Consider the following 13,131-nt stretch of genomic DNA (forward strand, 5'->3'; position numbering starts at 1 on the left):
CAACCAGAGTATAAATCATTAAATGGCTCTACTTCCATTCCTAAAACTGAAGGAGATTATTGAGTGTCAAGAGCCCAAGCTGCCAGCTCTTGTAGCATGTGATGCCTCATGCGCCAAGCTACCCACCTTCAGAACCTCCATCTTCAGCCCACTGTCAGAGCTTGGGCCATCAGGCATCTGCAGGGCTTGTACAAATGCCTCCGTGAACTGCTGTACTACAGGGAAGATCAATGCCTTGGCTGCACCCTGAAAGATGTACAAAAATAGCCTTCAGGTATAATACATCCTGCCCACACAGTTGGCCTGATGAACCGAATGCGTTTTATTCCAACTTTAAATTTTTCACTTACCTTCTCAACCTCCTCAATTGCACAGATAAGGTTTGCACATGTGGTAAAGATCTCAACTGCACGTGCTCTAGTTCGAATGCTGTAAACCTATGGAAACAAACTGCACTTAACATCTACAGCTTCATCTCCATTCACATTGATTTATCAGTTATAACAGATGAATTGTTGGGTTTTTTAGGATGAAAAAGGACTGACTGCCTGGTGCATGAGAGCACACTGCTGTACAGGCAATATGATTCCTTTTCATTGGGCACTTACCTTTGGAAAAGATAGACAGAGAAATGCAGGAGCGCCCCATTCAAAAATAAAACTGAACAGTAACATCACAAAAAAGTCTTAAGATGATTAGCTGGTGAGTATTGCTGCTTGGGGACTGAGTCTAAACCACAGGGAACTTTAAAAAAATGTTACTTGTTACTACTTACTTGCAAGTCTTATCTTTTATTCTTAAGGTTTATTATCATTAGTAAGGTGTGCTAGGTATCAGTAGGGTTTATCAATATTCCTAAGGTTTATTTATATTTGTATGCTTTATTAGCATTGGTAAAGCTTTATTAATATTGGTAAGGTTTATTACCAATATTAAGGTTTAATCGCAGTCACAAGGTTATCAGTTAATAAATAGAGAAATGGCAGGGCTGCTCCAACCTTGAGAATGCCCATCCTGTGCTTTGTGGGGACTTCAGGATGCTTCTCATGTCCTGAGTGGCCATTTGTGCAGGAAATGCCATCTGTTGTAGCAGCTTGGGTTGTGGAACCTAAACAGTGGCTGGCGTCACTGCAGAGCATCTGTGAGGTTGAGAGTTATGTGGATAGCACGTTTATAGAAGTGGTCACTCCGCAGATTAAGAATATGCAAGGAGAGGGGGAAAGGGTGACCACCAGGCAATCAAAAAGGAACAAACAGGAGTCCCCTGAGTACATCCCTGTCTCCAACTAGTATTCAGTTCTGAATACCGATGAGTGTGATAGTTGATCTGAGGAGTGCAGCCAGAGCCATGTCCACGGCACCTCAGATGGCTCAACTGTACAGCAAGGCTCAAGGAAGTCTGGAATAGCAATAGTGATAGGTGATTCAATAGTTAGGGGAATAGATAGTTAGGTATTTCTGTGGCCGTAGACATGAATCCAGGATGGCATGTTGTCTCCCTGGTGCCAGGGTCAAAGATGTCAATAAGCGGCTGCAGAGCAACCTGAGGGGAGAGGGTGAACAGCCAGCAGTCGTGGGCCACATCAGTACCAACGACATAGGTAGAAAGAGGGATGTGGTCCTGCAGTCTGAATTTAGAACGCTTGATAGAAAATTAGCAGCAGGACCTCAAAAGTAGTAATCTCTGGATTACTCCCAGTGCTATACATAAAGGTGGGCTTTAGGTTCTTAGGACATTGGGACCGGCTCTGGGGGAAAGGTGGGACCTGTACAGGCTGGACAGGTTGCAGATGAACAGAGCCAGGACCAAGTTCTTTGCAGGCGTTTCGCTAGTGCTGTTGGGGACGTTTAAACTAACTCGGCAGGGATGTGGAAACCAGGAGATAATATTAGAGAGGAATACCAAGGGGCACAGAATACTGGGAGAGATAGATAGCACTAGAGTTTGGAATAATAAGTTAATAGGTGGGGTCAGAGTAAAGGAGAAAGTAATAGAGTCTAAATCAGGGTTATTGTGCATGTATGTGAATGCATAAAGTGTGGTAAATAAGATTGGTGAGTTACAGGCGCAGATTGCCACTTGGAAATATGTTGTTGTGGCTATAACAAAGACCTGGCTCAACAAAGGGCAGGACTGGGTGTTAAATATTCCTGGATACAAAGTGTTCAAGAAAGATAGGAAAGGAAGAAAAGGGGGAGGGGTGAAAGTATTGATAAAGGAGAACATTGCAGTGCTGGAGAAAGAGGATATCCCAGAGGGGTCAAGGACTGTGATGTTTGTGCTTGACGTTTATGATTTTTTGTAAAGGAACATTTTAGTTAAGAAGTGTTATATAAAAAACCTGCCAGCAGGGTGTGCTAAGTCTCGGATGTACTACCCCCTGGCGTAGAATAAGGAATAAAGGAACCTTCTGTTTTTTTACACAGGAATTTGGGGATCAGAAGCAGATAGCTGTGTGTTTGTGTGTGGGATATATATATATATATGTATATTCTTAATTGTTAATAATCTTAATTGTTAAAAAGTGACAAACTATTTCAAATGGCAACAAGGATGGGATCATCATTATTAGGGGCTCTGGAGGCTTTTGATCCAGCTACAATGGACTTTGTAGTTTACGTTGAGCAAATGGAACAGTTCTTCATTGCGAATGAGATTGAAGAGGAAAAGTAGACCTCAGTGTTTCTTACAGTCACTGGAATGAAAAATTTCACTTTACTGAGAAATCTCATTGCTCCTGACAAACCAGCAGATAAAAGCTTTAAAGAGCTTGTAGACGTTTTGAAAAAGTACTTCGATCCCAGACCAGCAGTTATTGCCGAGAGATTTGAGTTTCACCAAGTGAACAGCATGAGAGTGAGTCAGTTTCCCAGTCCTTGGCTGAGTTGAGAAAATTAGTGGAACATTGTGACTTTAAAGGTGACTTGGAAGAAGTATTGTGTAATCATTTGGTTTGTGGACCAAGAAATGAAAGAATTCAGTGTAGATTGTTAGTGGAGCAAGAGTTAACACTGAAGAAAGCTTATGAGATTGCGCAAAGCCTAGAAATGGCAAAGAAACAAGCTGGAGGTTTGAAAGCACATTCTTACAATGCTAAAGTTAAAATAGTAAAGTCAGGGTATACTTGCTTCCAAACATGTTAGCGCTGTAATGGAATAGGGCATAATTCAGAAGCCTGTAAGTGGAAAACTGCTGATTGTCGATACTGTGGAAAAAAAGGACACATACAGCGTGCATGTAGATCAAAGGCTGATCACAGTAAAGCAGTTCCGCCAAGAAAAGGCATCACCAGGAGCACACAAACAAGTCACTCTTGAAAATAAACAGGCAGTTTAAAAATACGCATTACTTGGAAACAAAATACAAAAGTAACATGAGTCCAAACAAGACAAAGTGAAGCTAACAGCGACAATGCAGAAGAATAACTGTATTGCATTCAGTCTGATCTGGAACTAGATGAAGGACTAAAAGTTGGCATTGCCTTAAATGGTAAAATGGTTCAAATGGAGGTCGACACTGGAGTATCTGTTTCTACTGCTTCAGAGAAAATATGGGGGAAAAGTTTCAAGAAACGCCCATTGGAGAAAACCCTCCTCCAGCTTAGCATCTACACTGGTGAGCCTGTGAATATACTTGGAAAAATGTCCATTCAAGCTAAATATAGAGATCAAATAGCAAGGTTGCCACTTATCATTGTCCATCACTTATGGGCAGGAAGTGGCTAAAAGAAATTTAGCTGGACTGGAATAAAATAAATAAAGTGCATTGCAACCCCGTGTTGCTGTCCTTGTTAGACAAGGAAAGTCTTGGAGTTATTGAAGGCAAACTTACTGCAAAGGCCAAAGCTTCTCCAAAGTTCTTCAAACCATGTTTAGTTCCCTACTCAATGCGACAGAAAATCGAGCAGGAACTAGAACGACGTGAAAACTTGCAGATAATTGAGAAAGTTGATTATGCAGAGTGGGCAACTCCAATAGTCCCAGTAGTGAAGGATGACGGCTCTATCAGAATATGTGGCGACTATTAATCCTTTCCTGGAAGTGCATCAGTACCAAGAACCTGTTCGCTGCTCTGAATGGAGGTGAATTATTCAAAGCTTGACCTATCACAGGCATTTTTTGCAAATGCAGCTGAGCGAAGATTTCAGGAGGTATACAACCATCATCACACACACAAAGGTCTATATCAATTCAAACCACTACCATTTGGAATCGCGTCATCACCAGCCTTATTCCAGCAGGCCATGGACAAAATACTGCAGGGCCTCCCTAGTGTAATCTGCTTCCAAGACAACATGCTCATCACCGGGAAAAACCTCCCAACTCATTTAGAGAACCTGGGCAGGGTCTTGCGTAGGCTGGAAAAATACAGCATCCGCTGTGAGAAATCCAATGCTCGTTCCTGAAGCCTTCAGTGGAGTACCTGGGACATGTGATCGACGAAACTGGCCTCTCAACCTCACCCAGAAAGGTGGAGGCAGTTGTGAATGCACCACAGCCCAAAAATGTTAAGGAGCTTCATTTGTTTTTGGGACTTGTGAATTACTACGGCACGTTCATATCCAGTTTGGCTGCCAAGGCAGCACCACTGAATAAACTGAAGAAGAATGCAAAATGGGATTGGTCACAAGCCTGTCAGGAAAGTTTCAAGGAACTCAATCAAGAGCTACTTCTGCTAAAGTCCTGGCACACTTCAATGAAAAGTTGCCTGTCAGCCTGGCTTGTGATGCATCTGGATATGGTGTTGGAGCTGTCATCTCCCACATGTTTCCTGATGGCAATGAGAGGCCCACTGCATACGCCTCACGCACATTGTCCAAGGCAGAACAAAATTATGCCAAATTGAGAAGGAAGCTCTTGGACTAACCTATGGAGTCAAGAAGTTCCACCAATATTTGTACGGGCGTAAATTCACGCTAATTACAGACCACAAGCCTTTGACTTGGTTGTTTAACCCGAAGTCACAAACCCTGACACTTGCTGCTGTACATGCACACCTACAAAGGTGCGCACTGATCGTATCTGCTTACCAGTACAAAATTACATTTCGCTCGACTAAGAATCATGGAAATGCAGACGGACTTTCCAGACTTTTGTTACATCACAGCTCCACAACCCAAAAGGAAGTCACTGTTTTCAATGTGAACCAGAGAAATGTGAGGCGATTCATTTTGGTAGGAAAAACATCATTACAACTCTAAAGAGGGTACAGGAGCGGAGAGACCTGGGTGTATGTGTGCATAAATCATTGAAGATGACAGGACAGGTTGAGAGCGTGGTTAATAAAGCATACAGTATGCTAGGGGCATAGAGTACAAGAGCAAGGTGGTTATGTTGAATTTGTATAAGTCACTCGTTCAGCCTCAGCTGGAGTACTGTGTCCAGTTCTGGGCACCGCACTTTAAGAAGGATGTGAAGACATTAGAGAGGGTACAGAAAAAATTCATGGGAATGGCTCCAGCGAGGAGGAACATCAGTAATGAAGACAGATTGGAGAAGTCAGGACCATTTTCCTTTGTAAAAAGAAAGTTGACGGATTTGATAAAGGTATTCAAAATCATGAGGGGTCTAGACAAAGTAGATAGAGAGAAACTGTTCCCACTTGTTAAAGGATCGAGAACAACAGGGTACAGATTTGAAGTAATTAGCAAAAGAAGCAAAAGTGATACGAGGAGAAACCTTTTCACACAGCAAGTGATTAGGGTTTGGAATGCACTGAGTGCGGTGGAGGCAGGTTCAATTGAAGCATTCAAAAGGGAATTAAACTTATCTGAAAAGGAAAAATGTGCAGGGTTACGGGGAGAAGGCAGGGGAGTGATACTCGGTGAGTTGCTCATTCGGAGAGTGGGTGCAGACATGATGGGCCAATTCTGTGATTAATCATTCCACTCACTTCATTTTTAACAAGTCATGTAAGTTTTAGGTAACTTTATTTGTTCCTTGACTGTTGGTTACCCAATTTCTTACCTTCGTCTGACCTTTATTCTCAGCAGGTTCACTCAACTCCTGACCTCATTACAGCCTTGGTCCAAACATTGTTAAAAGAGTTGAATTAATGAGGTGATGTCTGAATGACTGCCCTTGCCATCAAGGCAGCATTTGACTGAGTGCAGCATCAAGCTGTCCTAACAAAACTGAAGACGATGGGAATCACAGGGAAAAGCTCTCCACTGGTTAGAGTCATACCTAGCACAAAGAAGATGGCTGTGGTAGTTGGAGGTCACTTAGAGCTCCCTTGTAGAGGCTCCCCGTGCTGCTAACACATTGGCTTACACAGATCATGTGATCTTACAACACAGGATTATTCATAAAGCTACAATCCAACATTTCCCAAAACTATAATTACTACATAGGCAATGACCATCTCCAACATGGGGGAATCTAGCCATCGCCCCTTGAAATTCAGTGGCATTAACACTGCTGAATCCCCCATTATCAACATCCTGGGGGGTTACCATTGACCAGAAACTGAACTGGACTAGCCATAATACTGTGGCTACAAGAGCAGGTCAGAGGCTAGGAATCCTGCAACGAGTAACTCACCTCCTGACTCCCCAAAGCCTGTCCATGGCACAAGTCAGGATTGTGATGGAATTCTCTCCACTTGCCTCGATGAGTGCAGCTCCAATAACACTCAAGAAGCTTGACACCATCCAGGTCAAAGCAGCCCGCTTGATTGGCACCACATCCACAAATATTCACTCTCTCCACCACCGATGTACAATAGCAGCAGGGTATACCATCCACAAGATGCACTGCTGAAACTCACCAAGGCTCCTGAGGCAGCACCTCCCAAACCCACGACCACTACCATCTAGAAGGACAAGGGCAGACACATGGGAACATCACCACCCGGAAATTCCTCTCCAAGCCACTCACCAACCTGACTTGGAAATGTATTGCCACTCCTTCACTGTCGCTGGGTCAAAATCCTGGAACTCCCTCCCTAACCGCACTGTGGATATACCTACACCACAGGAACAGCAGCGGTTTAAGGCGGCAGCTCACCACCACCTTCTCAAGGGCAATTTAGGTGTGGGCAATAAACGCTGACCTAGCCCACATCCCATAAATTAATTTTAAAAAACAAGCAGGACCCAGGAGCAAGGGAAGTGTCTCGAGCTGCAACTCCAGAGTCTGTGTTCTGTAAGAGCTGTGTTCATTGATAGCACACCGTTTGAAACATAAGATTCTGAGGGGCCTGACAGGGTAGATGCTGGGAGGATGCTTCCCCTTGTGCGGGAATCTAGGGCTAGGGGGCACAGTTTCAAAAGAAGTAGTCTCCCATTTAAGACAGAAATGAGGAGGGATTTCTTCTCTCAGAAAGTCATTAATCTTTGGAATTCTATACCCGAGAGAGCAGTGGGGGCTGTGTCATTGAATATATTCAAGGCTGAGTTAGACAGATTTTCTACAAGGGCGCCAATGTTTATGGGGGCAGGCAAGTAAGTGGAGTTAAGACCACAATCAGATCAGCCATGATCTTACTGAATGGCGGAGCAGTCTTGAGGGGCCAAATGGTCTACTCATGCTACTATTTCTTATGTTACACTTGCATGATATGTTCACACAGTAACCCCACTGTACACCTGATGCCCTTTATTGTTCACAGTTTGAGTCATTATAGCATTTGGCCCATCAAACCCATGTCAACCCTCTGAGGAACAATCCAGTCAGTTCCATTCCCCCACCCTGTCCCTACAAGTTTATTTCTCTCCAGTATCATCAGCAACATTTGAAATTTTATTCTGTATTCCAATATATCAAAAAAAAAGCAATAATCCTAGCATTGCCCCTTGGGGAATAGATGATTCCAAGCTTGGAGATGTGGCAAACAGAGAGAATGATAACAACCAAATGCAACAGAACATGGATAGGCTAGCAGAATAGGCAAACAAGAATTTAATTCAGAAGTGTGAGGAGATGCAGTTTAGCAGAAAGGATAGGGAGAGGCAATGTATACTTAATGGCATAGTTCTGAAGAGTGCACAGGGACAGAGGGACCTGGGTGCTCATTCACATAGATTTTTCAAGGCTGCAGATTTAAGATTTTGGACATGAGATGAGGAAGAATGTTTTTTCACACAGCAATTGGTAATGACCTGGAACTCGTTGCCTACTTGGGTAGTGAAAGCAGATATGATCAACAATTTTAAAAGGAAATTAGATGGGCACTTAAGGGAAGTAAACTTGCAGGGCTACAAGGATACAGTGAGGGAATGAAACTGACTGCTCTACAGAAAGCCGACATGTACTGTCAACCATCCTCCAGTCTGAAAAACAACCATTTAGCATAACTCGCTATTTTCTGTCCTTAAGCCAATTCTTTATCCAGTTGACACCGGCTCTCCTCTTCCACGAGCCTTAATTTTGTTAACCAGACTCTTATGCTGTACTTTAACTGTTCCCATCACTGCAGAGACCAATAACTTCTAAAAAGATATCTGAATTTGACTGAAAGGGTCACATGACAAGATTTCAAGTTTTATGACTTTAACTGTAATAAACAAACTAAAAGCAACATTGCCTAAGCACTATTCGGTAGGCAACTTAAACTCCAAACTGCAGAGAAGATCCCCCATTTAAGTTTTAAAATAACCAAAAATCCTCCTCCATGGTTATACTTTACTGTCTCTGAAGCAGACACTTCCTTTTCCAGGATTCAGTCCAAAGCTATTCTCAGCTCCCAAAGATTTGCTTCCTTTTGCCATATAACTTCTAAAATATGAACTGACTTTCACAGTGAGGGTTACCCTGGAAATTCCTCCCAATAGCCAAAGCTAGGTGAATCTTCCAGCCTCGTTTAAACCCTCACAAAAGTATTCATTTCAATATGAGCACGAGCACCCACTTCCACGTTCTGCGTGATGAACAATAGAGACTGGCTCCCTCTATCTCTCTGGTGCCTCTCTCTCAGATTCTTGCAGATTGACCTGTCAGGTTCAGTGGTGTCTTAGGAAATCCTGTAAGATGATGGTGTAGTGGCAACGTCACTGGCCTAGTAATCCAGAGACCCAGGCTAATTAATGCTCTGGGGACATGGGTTTAGACCCCATCACTGCAGCTGATTTGAAGATTTAAATTTAAAAAATTTTAAATTTAAATTTAATTAATTTTAAAAATCTGGAATTGGAAGCTAGTCTAAATAATGATGACCATGAAACTATCATTGATTGTTGTAAAAACCCATCTGGTTCACTAATGTCCTTTAGAGAAGGAAATCTGCCATGCTTACCTGGTCTGACCTACAATGTGACTCCAGACCCACAGTAATGTGCTTGACTCTTAACTGCTCTCTGAAAGGGCCTAGCAAGTCACTCAGTTCAAGGGCAATTAGGGATGGGCAACAAATGCTAGCCTTGCCAACGATGCCCAAATCCCATGAAAGAATAAAAAAGCCAATACTACAATGGCCTGCTGTGGACTCATCCGTTAGTCACATGGGCCTTGTATCCAGGTAGAAATGCTTATTAACTATCCTCTCAGTCCCAATTCCATTCTATCTTGGAATTAAGTAGGTAGCTTAAAGTATAACTGGTGAATTTGACATTCCTATCACCTCCCTGAGAGACTTGGAGGCTAACCGTCTACCCACGGCCAACAAAACTGCTCTTGCCATTGCCTTCAGGTCTGACTATCTTGCACTTTCTTCCCAGTAAAAGAACCTAAGCCCCAAATTAACCAGCAAGCCACCCAAGCTTGTTGTTGGCAGAAATCAGAACAGGTCACATGATCCCTTCATGCCTCCATTTTACCTTAAAGATAGTCCCAAAACACAATTTTATAAACTTCATATTTGTAACATATCAGTTTCAGAGAACTGATCCTTGTGGTGGGGGAATCCAGAGCAAGGGGGCATGATCTTAAAATTAGAGCTAAGCCAATTAGAAGTGAAATCGGGAAGATCTTCTTCGCACAAAGCACGGTGGAAATCTGAAATTGTGAATGCTGCGAGTCAACTGGAGCTTTCAAGAAAGCTTGATTTTTACTTAAAAGGTATCGGGTGGATAGAGAGTAAAGGTGGTGAATGGGGCTGAGGTACAGATCAGTCATGGTTTAGTTGAATGGTGGAACAGGCTTGAGCAGCCCTGTGGCATAAAGTTGTGATATATCACAGAATCTCTCAGTGCAGAGGAGGCCCTTCACCTCATCGAATCTGTACCGACACGTGAGAAACACCTGACCTACCTACCTAACCCCATCTACCAGCACTTGGCCCATAGCCACGAATGTTATGATGTGCCAAGTGCTCATCCAGGTGCTTTTTAAAGGGTGTGAGGCAACCCGGCTCCACCACCTTCCCAGGCAGTGCATTCCAGATCGTCACCACCCTCTGGGTAAAAAGGTTTTTCCTCATATCCCCCCTAAACCTCCGGCCCCTCACCTTGAACCTATGTCCCCTTATGACTGACCCTTCAACTAAGGGGAACACAGCTGCTCCCTATCCACCTTGTCCATGCCCCTCATAATCTTGTACACCTCGATCAGGTTGCCCCTCAGTCTTCTCTGCTCTAATGAAAACAACCCAAGTCTATCCAACCTCTCTTCATAACTTAAATGTTTCATCCCAGGCAACATCCTGGTGAATCTCCTCTGCACCCCCTCCACTGCAATCACATCCTTCCTATAATGTGGCAACCAGAACTGCGCACACTACTCCAGCTGTGGCCTCACCAAGGTTCTATACAACTCCAATGTGACCTCCTTGCTTTTGTGATCTATGCCTCGATTGATAAAGGCAAGTATCCCATATGCCTTTTTCACCATCCTACTAACATGCCCCTCTGCCTTCAGAGATCTATGGACACATACGCCAAGGTCCCTTCGTTCCTCAGAACTTCCTAGTGTCATGCCGTTCATTGAATACTTCCTTGTCAAATTACTCCTTCCAAAGTGTATCACCTCACACTTTTCAGGGTTAAATTTCATCTGCCACTTATCTGCCCATTTGACCATCCCGTCTGTATCTTCCTGTAGCCCAACCTCACTGTTAACCACTCAGCCAATCTTTGTGTTGTCCGCAAACTTACTAATCCTACCCCCCACATAGTCATCTATGTCATTTATATAAATGACAAATAATAGGGGACCCAGCACAGATCCAGGTGGTACGCCACTGGCTTCCAGTCACTAAAGCATCCTTCTGTCATCAGCCTCTGTCTCCTACAACTAAGCCAATTCTGTATCCCATGTGTATTTGCCTTCTTTATAAGTCTCCCACGTGGGACCTTGTCAAGGCTTTGCTGAAATCCATATAAACTACATCAACTACACTACCCTCATCTACACACCTGGTCACCTCCTCAAAAAATTCAATCAAATTTGTTAGGCATGACCTCCCTCTGACAAAGCCATGCTGACTATCCCTGATCAAACCATGCCTCTCCAAGTGGAGAAAGATTCTCTCCTTCAGAATTTTCTCCAACCACTGACGTGAGACTCACTGGCCTACAGTTCCCTGGCTTATCTCTACAACCCTTCTTAAATTGCGGAACCACATTAGCTGTTCTCCAGACCTCTGGCACCTCCCCCGTGGCCAGAGAGGAATTAAAAATTTGAGTCAGAGCCACTGCGGTCTGCTCCCTTCCCTTCTCAGCAGTCTGGGACACAAATCATCTGGACCTGGAGATTTGTCCACTTTTAACCTGCCAACACCTCCAATACCTTGTCACTCCCTATATAAATTTGCTCAAGAACCTCGCAGTCTCTCTCCCTGAGATCGATAACTTCATCCTCATTCGCTTGGGTGAAGATGGATGTGAAGTATTCATTCAACACTCTAGCGATGTCCTCTGGCTCCACCCATAGATTGCCCCCTTGGTCCCTCGTGGGCCCTACTCTTGCTAAGCAAAAATTCACTGATCAGAGACAGGTCAAAAAACAGGGAATGAAAATTGTCAGGTACAGATTCACCATTCTTACCAGGAAGATTTATCTTACCAGGAAGATTTATCTGCAAAGCACTGTTTGCCTGGAGAAGTGCTTGTGGATGACTCTGCCATTTTTTAGGATAGATACATTTAGGTCTGATGGATCCAACGCATTGCATCTCCTGTGCCTGTTCCATGTCGTCACAGAATCCAACTGACTGCACAAAACTACAGATCAGTCTGGAGAGGCTAAGCCTCTAACATGGCCATCAAACATGGGTCACTGCCACAGAACAGGGCCAGGGGGGCAGGTGGAGAAAACTGCTCAATGACACAGCTGAACTTGCCAGTCTGCAAACTAAAGGCCATCTGATTTGCAGCCACCCAAGTAGCTATGCTGATTTCCTTCTGGTTTCGCCATTTCTGGTCACGCTTTCCCCACAAGCACTTAAGTTCCAGAAAATCTTAAACCCCTCAGGTGCTGTCAAGGCTCAGATTATATGGCGGAATTAAGCACCTAGATACATTTTACCACATTCAATCTGTTACATAAATGCAACTTATTGTTGTTGTTATTACGGGATCAAAACCCTGCATGAGATGCACTACAGTGGTTCAAGAAGGCAGCTCACGACCACCTTCTCAAGGGCAATTAGGGATGGGCAATAAATGTTGGCCTAGCCAGCGAGCTCACATCCCATGAATAAAAGAAAATACCTTTAATATATAAAATTCAGAAAATCAACTATTTTCTGAAATATTCTTTTACTTGGAAGATTTGATGGCACTCACCTCAGCCATTGTAAAAATCTTGTACATTTCAGGCAAAATCACAGGAGCCACCAGCGGCATCTGTGTGTCTGTCACTTCTCGGGTGAACTCTACAGAGGAAACAACAAAGAGGAGTCAGGAAGCAAGAATAGTCCCTGCTTCTCCTTCAGAATCCTCCTACATTTGAAAGATTCTGAACTATGACAGCCTGTTTAAAACAGTGAGGATTCTGATGAGACTTCCCGTTAATCATACCTGTGAGTACCCGCATGGCCCCGTGCACTGCATTCACATCACCGCTGATCAGCATTTCCATCAATAGTCTGAAGAGCTCTGGCCACGCCTCAGGCCAATCCCAGTGAGCTATTGCTGATATAGCATAGGCTACACTTGATCGCACTTTACTGATTGGCTCTCGAAGACCATTTGGTAAAAGCTCTCTGATGGCCACCTTTGCCTACAACAAAAGTTTAAGTAAATGGTCAGATTG

General features: G+C 43.6%; 1 protein-coding gene across 1 annotated transcript in view; it reads right to left on the bottom strand.

The window, feature by feature from the left end:
- ipo9 (importin 9) overlaps window positions 1–13,131 on the bottom strand; it is an 89,066-nt gene that overhangs the window by 48,706 nt on the left and 27,229 nt on the right. The window contains exons 4-7 of the mRNA XM_078546903.1: window positions 12,897–13,098; window positions 12,663–12,751; window positions 351–437; window positions 127–246 (exon numbers count right to left, since the gene is read on the bottom strand). Coding sequence (XP_078403029.1) covers window positions 127–246; window positions 351–437; window positions 12,663–12,751; window positions 12,897–13,098 — 498 coding nt within the window. The remainder of the gene's footprint in view (window positions 1–126; window positions 247–350; window positions 438–12,662; window positions 12,752–12,896; window positions 13,099–13,131) is intronic.

The sequence above is a fragment of the Cetorhinus maximus genome, chromosome 8 (genome assembly GCF_964194155.1).
Source record: "Cetorhinus maximus chromosome 8, sCetMax3.hap1.1, whole genome shotgun sequence".
Classification (NCBI taxonomy): Eukaryota; Metazoa; Chordata; class Chondrichthyes; order Lamniformes; family Cetorhinidae; genus Cetorhinus; species Cetorhinus maximus.